This window comes from Bufo bufo, chromosome 6, assembly GCF_905171765.1.
Source record: "Bufo bufo chromosome 6, aBufBuf1.1, whole genome shotgun sequence".
NCBI lineage: Eukaryota > Metazoa > Chordata > Amphibia > Anura > Bufonidae > Bufo > Bufo bufo.
Genome location: NC_053394.1, coordinates 258,856,583 through 258,873,893, shown reverse-complemented (window position 1 = coordinate 258,873,893; position 17,311 = coordinate 258,856,583). Strand labels below are relative to the sequence as shown.

The window sequence follows — 17,311 nt, the reverse complement described above, 5'->3', positions numbered from 1 at the left end:
CACCCGCGATTTTTCCGCACGAGTGCAAAACATTGGTACCCAAATGTTTGGTACCCAAACCCGAACTTCTTCACAGAAGTTCGGGCTTGGCATCGGTGTTCTGTAGATTGTATTATTTTCCCTTATAACATGGTTATAAGGGAAAATAATAGCATTCTGAATACAGAATGCATAGTAAAACATCGCATGATCTTTTACCATGGTGATGGATCATCTGAGGACCGGAATGACGTCACCAAAGGTCCTGTTGCTGCACAGAGATCAGATGAAGACAGAAGGAGATGCCGGCTACGCGATCAAGTGGACTAAGGTGAGTTAAATTATAATATATTTTTTTTAACCCCTCCAGCGATGTTTTACTATGCATTCTGTATTCAGAATGCTATTATTTTCCCTTATAACCATGTTATAAGGGAAAATAATAATGATCGAGTCTCCATCCCGATCGTCTCCTAGCAACCGTGCGTGAAAATCGCACCGCATCCGCACTTGCTTGCGGATGCTTGCGATTTTCACGCAACCCCATTCATTTCTATGGGGCCTGCGTTACGTGACAAACGCACAAAGAGGAGCATGCTGCGATTTTCACGCAACGCACAAGTGATGCGTGAAAATCACCGCTCAAGTGCACAGCCCCATAGAAATGAATGGGTCGGTATTCAGTGCGGGTGCAATGCGTTCACCTCCCGCATCGCATCCGCGCGGAATACTCGCTGCGTTGCGTGAAAATCGCAGCATGCTCTATATTCTGCGTTTTTCACGCAACGCAGGCCCCATAGAAGTGAATGGGGTTGCGTGAAAATCGCAAGCAAGTGCGGATGCGGTGCGATTTTTACGCACGGTTGCTAGGAGACGATCAGGATGGAGACCCGATCATTATTATTTTCCCTTATAACATGGTTATAAGAGAAAATAATAGCATTCTGAATACAGAATGCATAGTAAAACAGCGCTGGAGGGGTTAAAAAATAAATAAAAAAAATTTAACTCACCTTAGTCCACTTGATCGCGTAGCCCGGCATCTCCTTCTGTCTCCTTTGTTGAATAGGACCTGTGGTGAGCATTAATTACAGGAACAGGACCTTTGATGACGTCACTCCGGTCATCACATGGTACGTCACATGATCTTTTACCATGGTGACGTACCATGTGATGACCGGAGTGACGTCATCAAAGGTCCTGTGCCTGTAATTAATGCTCACCACAAGTCCTATTCAACAAAGGAGACAGAAGGAGATGCCGGGCCGCGATCAAGTGGACTAAGGTGAGTTAAATTTTTTTTTATTTTTTTTTTAACCCCTCCAGCGCTAGTTTACTATGCATTCTGTATTCAGAATGCTATTATTTTCCCTTATAAATATGTTATAAGGGGAAATAATACAATCTTACAGAACACCGATCCCAAGCCCGAACTTCTCCACCTGGTGCCCTAGACCGATCCCAAGCCCAAATACTGCAACTCCACCTGGTGCCCTAGACAGTCAAATATTCTGGATGCCCCTCACTGTGCTGCAATGTAAGGAAGAGAAACTATTCGTGGTTGGAAGAGAAGGTGAGAAGTTGTGGTGTACTTATAGCTGTAAGGGTGGGTTCACATCACGTTTTATGCCTCCGTTTGAAATGTATGTTACAAAAAAAAGGATACAATAACACAGCACACCATGTTCTTGTATCCCGCACAGTCCGGTAAAAAAAAGTATATGCTTTTTTATAATGGTAAAAAAACTTAAATGTATTTTTTTTACAATGGAACTCTATGGTGAACGGATGCCACTGTATGGCATCAGTCTGAGGCATCTGTTTAGCATATACGTTTCTTGTATACATTAAGAAAATGGGAACAATGTGATGTGAACCCACCCTAAACTGTATATTTAAATCAAACTCATTGAAATACCCATTTTAGATCTGCAAATGCAATAAAGATTGTGAACACATATTGGCAGGCACCTAATGTATGTCGTTTTCTGTTTGCCTTTATTGGTTTGAAATGTGTTATATGCTGCATTGTCTTTATATTATTGTTATGAATGTTTACTATCTTGAAGAAGAAGATGATGATGACAGAATATCATTTCATTTCTAGTGCAATTAACTTATCCAGTGTAACCAAGAGATACAGAACAGAAATAATTACCTTTATATTTTTATGGGAATGTGTCGCCGATATTTTATTACTGCCAGTTAAAATCAGATAGTGACACACATCCTTTTTTCTAATCAGTTTTTATTTTCTGATTACAGATTTTTGTATTCTATTGTTTAAATATGATTATTAGTGTTGAATAAATATGTCAACTTTGTTTGTTTCAGTTTTACATAATAAAGCATTTTTGAAAAAAAATGTTTTTGTGTTTCCATATTCTGAACACCATATTTTTTTAATTTTTTTGCCAATAATCGTCTTATGCAGGGGCTTGATTTTTGTAGGAAAAGTTGATGTTTTTATTGGTACCATTTTTGTGTACTTATGATTATTTGATCATTCATTATTACACTTTATGGGGCAAGGTGATCAAAGAAATTGTAATTGTGGCACAGTTTTTATTTATTTATTTTTCCAGCGTTCACCTGAGGGGTTATATCATGTGATATTTTTATAGAACAGATCGTTATGGATGTGGCAATACCTAATATGTATACTTTTTCTTATTTATTTAAGTTTTACACAGTAATAGCATTTTTGAAACAAAAAAAATGATGTTTTAGTATATCCATAGTTTGAGAGACATATTTTTTTTATTTTTTGTGCGGCTTTGAGAAAAAGCCAAAAAAGTCCAGTGGCACTCACCATTAGTTGTAGTTCTTTTTTATTGTAAATTCCACAAGAACCCGCCCCAGTGTGGAGACAGGCATTGGGAGCTACTGTCACTGCCAGTTCTGTGAGAAGGTCTGACAGACGTTCTTCTCTACTTCTTGTATGACGTTCTTTGTTTTGGTTTCACTTTGTCATCTCCTTTCCCTCTGCCAGGTGTCACTTATTTAGACTAATCGTCTTCCTTTATATTCCCTCCCATACTGCCTCACTTTGCGGTTTATACTACTTCCTGGATGAAGTGTTCACTGCTGGAGGCTGCTGCTGCTGTTTGCTCAGATAAGTCTTTGCCTTTATTGTGTTTCCTTGCTGGCTTGATTCTAGGTGACCCTAACTCCGTCTGTATTAAGTGCAGGGAGCCGGTGGTCGTGTCCCCTCACTATTATATGGTTTTCAGGTGTCACACAGTCTTAGGTACGTGGGCATGCAATCGTCTACCATTGAGACCCTTGCATGTACATAGCAGTCAGGGAGAGCTCTTAGGGTTTTATAGGGCTCACCTATATGCTCCTTACTTTGGGATCAAGCCAGTCGGTCGTTTATTTATAAGTTCCAGCTATCAGCAAATTCATCCGTGACAGCTACTTAGAAGAGAAAACAGGTGGATACTGCGCACCGATGCCATGGGTCCCTTGGGATTGAATAAAAAAATAGATATGGGAGTGTTCCTGTAGATTTGTTTTGGTCTATGTTCCTTTATATGTGTTTCTGTTTTCTGGTTTTAATGAAATGCAGACAGTCTCTGTATGGTGAGCACACCCTAGTCTGACCTCACAGGTAAGCGCCACATCTGGGCGGCGTCCAGTGACGTCAGACAAGGGGTGTGCGCACAGGCATTTCTTTGCCGCTGATATTCTGGCCTGACGAAGCGCTGCGCGCGTGAAAAGGCCCTCGCCGCAATTCCTTTGCACTACAAGTACATTGTCCACACGCTGCTTCTTTTATACTTCACCTCAATTGTGGAATTTACAATAAAGAAGAACTACAACTAATGGTGAGTGCCTCTGGACTTTTTTTTGCTTTTTCTCAAAGCCTCACATTCATTTCCTTAACAGTCTATTCAGTGGAGCACCGCCAGGTTGTGAATACATGCACCCATATGGGAGTTAGGCCTCATGCACACGACCGTTGTTTGCTTCTGCGTTCGTTCTGACGATTTTAGCGTTTCAGGTGCGGACCCATTCATTTCTATGGAGACGTTGAAAATGCGGATAGTGCACCGTTTGCCATCTGCGTCCTTGATCCGTGGTTCCAGTCCGTCAAAAAAATATAACCTGTCCTATTATTTTCGCGGAAAACGGTTCGCGGACCCATTCAAGTCAATGGGACTGCAAAAAAACGCGGAGGCACACAAGATTGTCATCCGCGTCCGCACATCCGCGTCCGTTTTATTCCTATCATTTGCATGGCAAACCTGTATTTTTTTTGCATTCTTTTATGTCTCGTGGTCCTCCAAAAATAAAGGAAGACACACGGAAACAAAAACGGAAACGGATCACGGAACATCGGAACCCCATTTTGCGGAACGGAACACAACAACGGTCGTGTGCATGAGGCCTTATATAGAGGAAATCAGTGTGTAGTGCCACTTTAACTATTTTTCTTGTTACATTTTTTTTTTTGAACGATTGTCTTAGGTCTCCTTTTTTGCAGGATGAGGTGACGATTTTATCGTTACTATTTTGGGGGGCATACGCCTTTTTGATTGCTTGGTGTTGCAATTTTTGTGATGTAAGGTGACAAAAAATGAAATTTTTGGCACTATTTTTATTTTTTTATTTTTTACGGTGTTCATCTGAGGGGTTAGGTCATGTGGTATTTTTATATAGCAGGTTGTTATGGACTTGGCAATACCTAATATGTCAACTTTTTTTATTTTTTCTCACTTTAGCACAATAATAGCAGTTTTGAAGCAAAAAAAAATCATATTTTAGTGTCTCCATTGTCTGAGAGTGATAGCTTTTTTATTTTTTGACCGATTGTCTTAGGCCCCTTTCACACGGGTGAGATTTCCGCGAGGGTGCAATGCGTGAGGTGAACGCATTGCATCCGCACTGAATCCGGAACCATTCATTTTTATGGGGCTGTGCACAAGAGGGGTGATTTTGACGCATCACTTGTGCGTTGCGTGAAAATCGCAGCATGCTCTATTTTGTGCTTTTTTCACGCAACGCAGGCCCCATAAAAGTGAATGGGGCTGCGTGAAAATTGCAAGCATTCGCAAGCAAGTGCGGATGCGGTGCGATTTTCATGCACGGTTGCTAGGAGACGATCGGGATGGGGACCCGATCATTATTATTTTCCCTTATAAGATGGTTATAAGGGAAAATAATAGCATTCTTAATACAGAATGCATAGTACAATAGGGCTGAAGGGGTTAAAAAAACATAAAAAAATAATTAAACTCACCTTAATCCACTTGCTCGTGCAGCCTGGCTTCTCTTCTGTCTTCTTCTTTGGATGACAGGCCGAACTGGATGGACAAATGTCTTTTGTCGGCCTTATGTACTATGTTACTATGTATATGTTACTATGAATAGGACCTTTGATGACGTCACTGCGCTCATCACATGGTCCATCACATGATCTTTTTACCATAGTGATAGATCATGTGATGGACCATGTGATGAGCGCAGTGACGTCATCAAAGGTCCTATTCCTATGCACAGCAAAGATGAAGACAGAAGAGAAGCCAGGCTGAGCGAGCAAGTGGATTAAGGTGAGTTAATTAATTTTTTATTTTTTTTAACCCCTCCAGCCTTATTGTACTATGCATTCTGTATTAAGAATGCTATTATTTTCCCTTATAATCATGTTATAAGGGAAAATAAAATCTACACAACACCTAACCCAAACCCGAACTTCTGTGAAGAATTCCTGGTTCGGGTTTGGGTACCAAACATGCCGATTTTTCTAACGTGCGTGCAAAACGCATTACAATGTTTTGCACTCGCTCAGAAAAATCGCACATTTTCCCGCAACGAACCCGCATCTTATCCGGGCAAAAAACACGACGCCCGTGTGAAAGAGGCCTTAGGTAGAGTCTCATTTTTGGCGGGATGAGGTGAAGGTTTGATTTGTACTTTTTTGGGGGCGTACGCCTTTTTGATCGCTTGGTGGGGACATTTTTGTGATGTAAGGTGACAAAAATGTTTTTTTTATACAGTATTTATTTTTTTAATTTTTACGTTCACCTGGGGGTTTAGGTCTTGTGATATTTTTTATAGATCTGGTGGTTAATGATGCGGAGATACCTAATATGTATACTTTTTTTTATTTATTTCACTTCAACACAATAATAGCATATTTGAAACCCAAAAATGATGTTTTAGTGTCTCATGTTCTGAGAGCTATAGTTTAAAAAAAAAAATTGTGATATTCTTATGTAGGGGCTCATTTTTTGCAGGATGAGGTGACGGTTTTATTGGTATCATTTTGTGGGACATATGCCTTTTTGATCACTTGGTGTTGCACTTTTTGTTATGTAAGGTGACAAAAATTGCTTTTTTTGACACCGTTTTATTTTAATTTTTTTTATGGTGTTTATCGGACGGGTGGATCATGTGATATATTTATAGAGTCGGTTGTTACAGACGCGATAATACATAATATGTGTTTTTCTTTTTTTTCAATTTTCGATTACAAAATCAGCGGAAAGGGGGAGTTTTTTTTCTTTTTTTTACTTGAAACTCACCATATTTACCTTATTTCTGACTTTAACTTTTGGGGATCTGATCCCCTCTGCAATTCATTACAATACATCTGTATTGTAATACATTGCCTGTTAGTGTATTACACAGAGTAATACACTAACAGGTTGCCTAGGAGACCCTGCCTAAACCTGGATCTCCTGTGCACCCATAGAAGGCAGGTCCCAATGCCGTGCAAGGCATTGGGCAGCCTCTGCACAGTATCAGGCTGCCTTCTCACCCATCGGGTCCCCGCCACAGCAGTGTGGGGATCCGATTGGCTCCCTCACCAGCATCAAACCCCTTCTATGTCGCGGTCAGCGCTGACCGCGTCATAGAAGGGGTTAATGCGCCGGCATCTGTGTTTTCACCAATGCCGGCGCATATAGCAGGGGCCCGGCTAATGGGAACAGCCGGTCCCCTGCAGCTGATAAGGCGGGTGAAGCTCCTGCACCCGCCCGATCAGCAGGCCGTAATAGTGCGGCGCTAGGCGGCAAGTTACGTCCAGCTGCACCATACTACTATGGCGCTGGTCGGGAAGGTGTTAAAGACTCACTGTACTTTCACACAATTTCATTTCATTTAATAGAGAATGGTGTAACTAGCAAATTTCTAAATCACTACATTTAAAACAAAATGCCTCACGACGGTCTCACTTCCACCTAAGTTGCAGTCCTGTTGTAAGGGAAGATCCGTTCCAAGTAACATAGACTCAGAAGATGGCCACGTGTCAAAGATAGCTGAGATACAGTACTGAGCCTGATAAAACAACTGCTTTTACACCGCTTTTGAATATTATAGGAGCCTTCTGTGTGTCTGTAAAGGCTCATTTAGATGGGCTGAGAAGCAGGCAATTGTCAGGAAGAAAGTATTCCTTCCCGACAATTGGCTGCTTGTTAAGTGAAGGACTGCATTTACATGCAGCAACCACCGCCAAAGTATGAGGAAAAGCAGTTGCTATTGTGATTGCTTGTCCTTATAGAAACGCAATGATTCTGGGCAACAGATTGCTGTTTAGACAGCACGTTCTGCTACCCAGAAATGATCATTTAGGTGCCTGCACGAACGACTGGATCACCCCATGAACAAGCAGTTTGCTCATTCATCAGATGATCGGTGGCACGTTTAGATGGGCATTCACAGAAACATTTGTTCACAATAATCTTCCCAATTACTACCCCATATAAATCCACATTAAGTGTGATTTCCCCCTCCATATCTGTTCTATGTGCACTGGAGCTGAAAACAAACATAGTGGGAAGTAAAGGAAGGGACAGTACAGTGCTGGCAGACTTTACAGAGCTGCTTCTGAGCGAAATGCATATAGCTGTGCAGATGAAACAGGAATAATGTGGCTGAAAAAGTCTTTAGGGAAGCCCAAAAAATGCATGCTCCTTCCCACAGTTATGGTTGTACAAGGAAGTACAGCCAGTAATCAAACTTTTATTGAAAACTCAGGTACGCTTTAAGCTTCATTTACATGCAGTGATCGAGCACACAATTGTCGGGAAGGTGGCGTTCCGCACCTTTACACAAGCTGATTATCTGAAACGGGTGTTCATACAAACGTTCAGTCCCGATAATCGGCCAGAGTATCCTGCCTTTAGTGGCCTATGTGAAAACTGCAGGATTTTATGTTTTCTATTTAAACATAGATTTTGACATGGAAAATTTAAAATAACATCACCAACATTTTTTTTTAAATATGTTTAAAAAAGATGATTTAAACAATATGTCATTTTCTGATGACAATTCCCTTTAAACAACTTTGTCAAACTTTCACAATTACATTTTATTCATTTTTTGCTTATCCCTAGACCTTTTCTTTTCTCCTAACTAAATACTGTCAGTATGGAACATTTTCGTATCTATTGGCTTGAGTCTTTCTTCATCACCTCCTGGTAGAGAACCTTTGAAGCAACCATTAACCTTTCAGTGAAGCACTATCTGTATTTCCCATGGGTTTAACACCCCCTCCAGCCTTATAGTACACAAAAATGTCAGATCTTCATTACCTGCACAGCCTACGGATAAGGTCTTCAGAACGACGTCCAATGCGGTGTGGGAAGTCTACCTTTTCAATGCCTTTTAACACCATGTTATAAATCTTGATGGGATCTGTTCCAGAGAATGGAGGGCTAAGAAAACAGATAATTTTGACAGAGGATTTGCTTGTCTTTTTTCATTCACATGGATATTGTTATTGTCTTTTGCTTTATGTCTATGTATGGTTATTTTAAATCAGACTTTAAACAGTATTTGAATGCTGACAAGATAAAATCATTTCACATGTAAATTACTTTTGTATGGTGGTCATTGATCAATTTTTGCATGATAGTTTAGGCTAATAGTCTGTCTGTAGGAGTTTGATGTCAGGTATTGTTATGGTTGAAGCAGTACATCCATGTGTATTCTACATGTTTATTGTGACTATGAAAAGGAAAGAATAAAGAAATATTAGTGTATTTTAAAAAATGTAATCTGGTCAGCCACATTTTGTCATTACTTTATATATCATGCTCTACAGAAGTTTCTGTTAGATTAGTACAGTACTATAAGCAATATAGGCTCCAGACACTTTATCAGGCTCTGTCAGACTCTGCAGGTTTTCCTCTAGAAGAGGTTCTGAGAATATCTCTGTACATACACAGTCTGATAGAACATTCTACAATATTGTGCTGTCAGATTTAAACAGAGTTTAATAGAAAAAAATATAGTTCCATCTTTTCTTTGCCAAAAGGTTTGCTGAATCACACTATATAATGTTTTAAGAATCATATAATATCATGAGCTATTTTATGTTTATCATACGTTGAATGCAGCTTCACAGCTTTAACTTGTTTCAGGAAGGAAACAAAACCCTCTAATTCCCAGTAATAAAACAAAAAATGCGTTGAATGCTTCATCAGCTTTGTTTCATTTTTACATCTTTTATCACTACCTGTCTTTGATTATCTAACAATCTACCTATATAATTATTGTGCCAAGAATATTTATTTCTAGAAAAGCATTTACAGTTACTTGGCAGGTCAGGGTGGAAGTTGATTCATTTCAGTATGCTTCATGAGATTTATTGTTGGTTTAAAAATATACACATATACGATACGTCTTCCATTATTATAAACTATAATGCTGACAAAAAGTCCATCCTACCCCTAACAACAATGAAAACATGGTGTATGACAGAAGTGCAAAAACTAAATTATGGTTTTCATGACATTTTTCAAACTTACAATTTATATGACCAACTTTTGGCAATCCATTGACAAGTTAATTCCAAAATATTCAGCATAAAATTATTACTTACCTTCCAGTTAAGAGCTCATAGATGAGTATGCCAAGTGACCAGTAATCTGCCCCAAAGTCATGTCCTCGGTTCATGATGATCTCTGGAGCCACATACTCAGGAGTTCCACAAAATGTCCATGTTTTTTTTCCTGCCCCAATCTTTTTTGCAAACCCAAAATCTACCTAAAAAACAACAAGAACATCAATTTAAAATAAAATATGTGTCATAAAACTAGATACTCCCGTAGCAAACCACAAGCTTTAAAGACAACAATTATGAGTTCTGCTTGAATTCTTGTAACCATTCATAATTCATACCCAAAGCAATTATAATATAAACTCTAATAAATAAATATTGCAAGAATGTAAAATTCTAATATATATATACAGTATAATTCTATTTCCGATAGGGGTCCAACTCCAGACATTCCTGACAATAAATTGTTGAAAGGAGCTGTGGCAATTGGTTGAGCACTGCAGCCACTTCCTTGGCTGGTGAGCTCATGTCCATAGGTTACATGGCATTTGTGAAGCTCAGACCTATTCAAGTGAAAAGGATTAGGTTGCAGTACCAAGTACAGCCATTTTAACGGGTGCAGTGCTGTATTTAGTATAGTCTGAGGCGCAAAACAGCAGTGCCTCATCTATTGAGGACTGTTTGCTAGAGGCTATTGGAAATGTGCATAAGTGCAACATTTCCTACATGAGAATATGTGTAAAAAAATGTCATAGATGTTTTGTAAATATGGAGCGCCAGTATCACCCCATGTCTACTCAAACTGTTTTTCTGAATGTGCAGGCCACTTCCATGCAAAATTTTACTACTAACCATCTTTATATACCCCTCAGAATCAAGAAGAAGATTCTCTGGTTTTAGGTCTCTGTAGACTATCCCTCGATTGTGCAGGTAGTCATAAGCTTCAAGAACACAACCAATGCAGAAGCGAGCAGTCCCTTCCTCAAAAGAGCCCCTGAGATTTAAAAAATAAAATAAAAATGACAATGGATAAATTACGGGGCAGATAATGCAGAAAATTAACACAAGGAAATCATCTTATCTAAAAACATTTGATAATAGATGGTATGCATAAGGTAGCTAAGTTAGAACATCTAATTTATGTACAGAGAATAGCAATGCAGCAAAATACAAAAAATAAGATGGTAGCATTCCAAAAATGGTTGGTTCTTCGTTCACCCTTATGTACCCAACATTTCAGCTCATACAGAGCCGTTTTCAAACTTGAAAATAGCTAATTGCATATGGAACTACTGAGATCACATTCAAGCTTATATACAATGGAAAATTGAATAATTATCTTTTGACTTCATTTGTGTAATGTTCCAATGACCAGATGACAATATTGCATCCCTTGTTGGATTGCTTTATCACTACTGTTGCCTGTTTTTTTGGGTTTAGCTTTTTATTCTGCTCTGCAGAAGATGTCTATGGTGACCAAATTTACAAAGATCTCCAGTGACTGACCCAAATCAAACTAGGAATGGATTAGTTTTGTTTTAGTAATTTTGTTACTTGTTCCCTGGAGATATTTTTTTCTTCTCATTTTAGCATTCTTTTAGGGATTCAATGGCTTTAGTCACTGCTGAGCAACAGTGAATGTGATTGGCTAGCTCTTAGACTCATTTGTGTAGTCTACTGTATGTAGAATAGAATTACTATAAATGTACTTCTGTACCATAGAGAAAATGAAATTTTAACTGGAATAAATTTATATGCTGTTTAAGTCCCAGTACCCTTTGTGATATTTATTGCATGTCACAAACCAGCGGGTGTGAACCCACTGTGCCACGTATCCTACCTACTCCAAGGGTGTTGTCTAAGTGAACCCCTCTATCTTCACTGTATCCCTGATGGTGGGGATAGACTTTCCCAAGGGGAACACCAGGTCGCTACCTCTTGAGGAGGATTGAGTGGTAATCAGGAGCAACAGTGCAGGACCGAAGGATGAGGCAGAGGCAAAGTCAAACAGGCAACAGGTCAGGTCAGGCAGCACAGGTACAGGTAAGGCAATCCAGGTCGGCAACAGGAGAATCAAGGCAAGCAGGCATCAAACAGGTAGCAGAGTCCAAGAATGCAAGTACGAGTCAGGAACACAAGCAGATATCAGGAATATCAGGAACCTTAACAGGACACAAGGACCTTGACACTGAGGCATCTGGGAAGGGGACTGAGCCACTTATATATGTGCAGGAGGGCTAGGATTGGTCAGCGAGATCACATGATCCAACCCATAAAGCACAGGAAGTGACGCGCGCCGGCCCATAAAGGGAACCTGTTATCAACTTTATGCCGACCTCACTGAGGGCACCATAAAATGGTGAGAGAAATGCTGATTTCAGCGGTGTGTCACTCATGAGCTAAAAGTAAGTGGTTGCTGAAATCCAGCATCATAATTATTGCAGCCTCAAATCTACTTGTGAAGGGAAGATTGACAATCATCAGCAGGTGGGCAGGGAGAGCAAGAATTCATGAATAACCATGACTCTTCTCAGGTGGCCGTGACTCTTTTACAGGCTCAGTCTGCAATGTTTGTGATGTTGGTTCTTGGCAACCACTTACTTGTAACTTTTAAATGACAGACCGCTGCAATCAACTCACCTGTCTCTACTTTATGCTCTGTTAATATGGGCAGCATAAAGTTGATGACAGGTTCCCTTTAAGGAAATGCTGCAGGAAACAAGCAGCAAGCATGATGTGGCCAGGGCTGAAAGGAAACACTGGCAGCAGATCACCGCTGAACATGGCACCCAGGACCGCGGCGGTAAGCAGGGGAACAGCGGAGCACAGCAGCCGCTGTTACATTACAGAACCATTTGATAGTAGAGGTGAGCGAACCACTAGAGATTCAGTTCGGTTATAGTTTTCTAAATTCCTGAAAAATTTGCTCCAATTGCCCTGAAAATTGGTATATAATCCCTTCTGGCCTCCTAGGACTCATCATTTTTTTAATGAATTTTTATCTCCCCTTCCCCCCCAAGCTCTCAAAGACAATGACAGCAATAGTAAATTATGACTTAATGCCACTGACAAACAAATGGTCTTTTGAAGGCGTTAACATACAGCATGTTTAACCGCTTGCCGCCACGCTAACGCCGAAAGGCGTCATTGCGGCGGCTCCCCCAGGCTACGCTAACGCCAATAGGCGTCATCTCGCGTGAGCCGAGATTTCCTGTGAACACGCGCACACAGGCGCGCGCGCGCTCACAGGAACGGAAGGTAAGAGAGTTGATCTCCAGCCTGCCAGCGGCGATCGTTCGCTGGCAGGCTGGAGATGTGATTTTTTTAACCCCTAACAGGTATATTAGACGCTGTTTTGATAACAGCGTCTAATATACCTGCTACCTGGTCCTCTGGTGGTCCCCTTTGTTTGGATCGACCACCAGAGGACACAGGTAGCTCAGTAAAGTAGCACCAAGCACCACTACACTACACTACACCCCCCCCGTCACTTATTAACCCCTTATTAGCCCCTGATCACCCCTGATCACCCCATATAGACTCCCTGATCACCCCCCTGTCATTGATTACCCCCCTGTCATTGATCACACCGCTGTAAAGCTCCATTCAGACGTCCGCATGATTTTTACGGATCCACTGATAGATGGATCGGATCCGCAAAACGCACACGGACGTCTGAATGGAGCCTTACAGGGGCGTGATCAATGATTGTGGTGATCACCCCATATAGACTCCCTCATCACCCCCCTGTCATTGATCACACCCCTGTAAAGCTCCATTCAGACGTCCGCATGATTTTTACGGATCCACTGATAGATGGATCGGATCCGCAAAACGCATACGGACGTCTGAATGGAGCCTTACAGGGGCATGATCAATGACTGTGGTGATCACCCCATATAGACTCCCTGATCACCCCCCTGTCATTGATTACCCCCCTGTCATTGATCACCCCCCCCTGTCTGGCTGCATTCAGATGTCCATATGATTTTTACGGATCCACGGATACATGGATCGGATCCGCAAAACACATACGGACATCTGAATGGAGCCTTATAGGGGGGTGATCAATGACAGGGGGGTGATCACCCCATATAGACTCCCTGATCACCCCCCTGTCATTGATCACCCCCCTGTCATTGATCACCCCCCCTGTCATTGATCACCCCCCCTGTCATTGATCACCCCCCCTGTCATTGATCACCCCCCCCTGTCATTGATCACCCCCCCCTGTCATTGATCACCCCCCCCTGTCATTGATCACCCCCCTGTCAGGCTCCATTCAGACATTTTTTTGGCCCAAGTTAGCGGAAATTATTATTTTTTTTCTTACAAAGTCTCATATTCCACTAACTTGTGTCAAAAAATTTAATCTCACATAAACTCACCATACCCCTCACGGAATCCAAATGCGTAAAATTTTTTAGACATTTATATTCCAGACTTCTTCTCACGCTTTAGGGCCCCTAGAATGCCAGGGCAGTATAAATACCCCACATGTGACCCCATTTCGGAAAGAAGACACCCCCAGGTATTCCGTGAGGGGCATATTGAGTCCATGAAAGATTGAAATTTTTGTCCCAAGTTAGCGGAAAGGGAGACTTTGTGAGAAAAAAATAAAAAATATCAATTTCCGCTAACTTGTGCCAAAAAAAAATAATTTCTATGAACTCGCCATGCCCCTCATTGAATACCTTGGGGTGTCTTCTTTCCAAAATGGGGTCACATGTGGGGTATTTATACTGCCCTGGCATTCTAGGGGCCCCAAAGCGTGAGAAGAAGTCTGGTATCCAAATGTCTAAAAATGCCCTCCTAAAAGGAATTTGGGCACCTTTGCGCATCTAGGCTGCAAAAAAAGTGTCACACATCTGGTATCGCCGTACTCAGGAGAAGTTGGGGAATGTGTTTTGTGGTGTCATTTTACATATACCCATGCTGGGTGAGAGAAATATCTTGGTCAAATGCCAACTTTGTATAAAAAAATGGGAAAAGTTGTCTTTTGCCAAGATATTTCTCTCACCCAGCATGGGTATATGTAAAATGACCCCCCAAAACACATTCCCCAACTTCTCCTGAATACGGCGATACCACATGTGTGACACTTTTTTGCAGCCTAGGTGGGCAAAGGGGCCCATATTCCAAAGAGCACCTTTAGGATTTCACAGGTCATTTACCTACTTACCACACATTAGGGCCCCTGGAAAATGCCGGGCAGTATAACTACCCCACAAGTGACCCCATTTTGGAAAGAAGACACCCCAAGGTATTCCGTGAGGGGCATGGCGAGTTCCTCGAAGTTTTTATTTTTTGTCACAAGTTAGTGGAAAATGATGATTTTATTTTTTTTTTCTTACAAAGTCTCATATTCCACTAACTTGTGACAAAAAATAAAAACTTCCACGAACTCACTATGCCCATCAGCGAATACCTTGGGGTGTCTTATTTCCAAAATGGGGTCACTTGTGGGGTAGTTATACTGCCCTGGCATTCTAGGGGCCCAAATGTGTGGTAAGGAGTTTGAAATCAAATTCTGTAAAAAATGACGAGTGAAATCCTAAAGGTGCTCTATTGGAATATGGGCCCCTTTGCCCACCTAGGCTGCAAAAAAGTGTCACACATGTGGTATCTCCGTATCTCCGTAGTTGGGGAATGTGTTTTGGGGTGTCATTTTACATATACCCATGCTGGGTGAGAGAAATATCTTGGCAAAAGACAACTTTTAGCATTTTTTTATACAAAGTTGTCTTTTGCCAAGATATTTCTCTCACCCAGCATGGGTATATGTAAAATGACACCCCAAAACACATTCCCCAACTTCTCCTGAATACGGAGATACCACATGTGTGACACTTTTTTGCAGCCTAGGTGGGCAAAGGGGCCCATATTCCAAAGAGCACCTTTTGGATTTCACCAGCCATTTTTTACAGAATTTGATTTCAAACTCCTTACCACACATTTGGGCCCCTAGAATGCCAGGGCAGTATAACTACCCCACAAGTGACCCCATTTTGAAAAGAAGACATCCCAAGGTATTTGCTGATGGGCATAGTGAGTTCATGGAAGCTTTTATTTTTTGTCAGAAGTTAGTGGAATATGAGACTTTGTAAGAAAAAAAAACAAAAAAAAAAAAAAACATCATTTTCCGCTAACTTGTGACAAAAAATAAAAAGTTCTATGAACTCACTATGCCCATCAGCGAATACCTTAGGGTGTCTACTTTCCGAAATGGGGTCATTTGTGGGGTGTTTGTACTGTCTGGGCATTGTAGAACCTCAGGAAACATGACAGGTGCTCAGAAAGTCAGAGCTGCTTCAAAAAGCGGAAATTCACATTTTTGTACCATAGTTTGTAAACGCTATAACTTTTACCCAAACCATTTTTTTTTTACCCAAACATTTTTTTTTTATCAAAGACATGTAGAACAATAAATTTAGAGCAAAATTTATATATGGATCTCGTTTTTTTTGCAAAATTTTACAACTGAAAGTGAAAAATGTCATTTTTTTGCAAAAAAATCGTTAAATTTCGATTAATAACAAAAAAAGTTAAAATGTCAGCAGCAATGAAATACCACCAAATGAAAACTCTATTAGTGAGAAGAAAAGGAGGTAAAATTCATTTGGGTGGTAAGTTGCATGACCGAGCAATAAACGGTGAAAGTAGTGTAGTGCCGATTTGTAAAAAAGGGCCTGGTCTTTAGGGGGGTATAAACCTGTGGTCCTTAAGTGGTTAAAAAGACACAACCCCGGCACATATGTTAATCTTTTTAATATTCCTAAGCTTCCAAATATTTGCCCTTATCAGGGGCAGATGATATTTAAACACACACGGTGTTATGGGATAAAAAATAAATAAATAAAAAAGTGGCTTGGGGGACCAAGTGTCCCAAAATGATGCCTTGACAGGTTTAGAATGCCTGCCCATATGACAAATTACTAATTGCAAACGAGCCTAAAAAAATCTCTCTTTTAATTGGGAGCAGCAACACTGAAGTGTGGATGTGGAAAGGGTATGGACATAGTGGCATGCAGCTGCAATAGTAGCGGCAACAGAAGCAACATAGCATGAAGGCGGCAGCAGCCATACAGAAAATGATGGTTGGCAGGTAGCAGCAGTGGCATGATTGAAGAAGCAGCAGCATCCCACAGAACATGATGGTTGCCAAGTCCCAGCAGCATCATGATGGTTGGGGCGGCATGATGGATACGGCAGCAGCAGCTATACACAACTTTATGGTTGACATGTTGCAGCAGTGGCATGATGGTGGCAGTGGCATGATGGTGGCAGTGGCATGATGGAGGAAGCAGCAACAGCAGTACAGAACATAATGGTAGGCGGGTTGCAGCAGTGGCATGATAGTGGCAGTGGCATGATGGACGCAGAAGCCATACAGAACATGATGGTTGGCAGGTCGCAGCAGTGGCATAATCGTGGCAGTGGCACAATAGAGGCAGTAGCAGTGGTAGCTATACAGAACATAATGGGTGGCAGGTCACAGGAGTGGCATGATGCCAGCGGTGGCATGATGGAGGCAGGCAGGCA

General features: G+C 41.1%; 1 protein-coding gene across 1 annotated transcript in view; it reads right to left on the bottom strand.

Annotated features, from left to right (window-relative positions):
- The window catches only part of LOC121005082 (cGMP-dependent protein kinase 2-like), a 318,727-nt gene that overhangs the window by 95,889 nt on the left and 205,527 nt on the right, over positions 1 to 17,311 (bottom strand). Inside the window, exons 14-16 of the mRNA XM_040437617.1 lie at positions 10,622 to 10,763; positions 9,812 to 9,975; positions 8,520 to 8,642 (exon numbers count right to left, since the gene is read on the bottom strand). Coding sequence (XP_040293551.1) covers positions 8,520 to 8,642; positions 9,812 to 9,975; positions 10,622 to 10,763 — 429 coding nt within the window. The remainder of the gene's footprint in view (positions 1 to 8,519; positions 8,643 to 9,811; positions 9,976 to 10,621; positions 10,764 to 17,311) is intronic.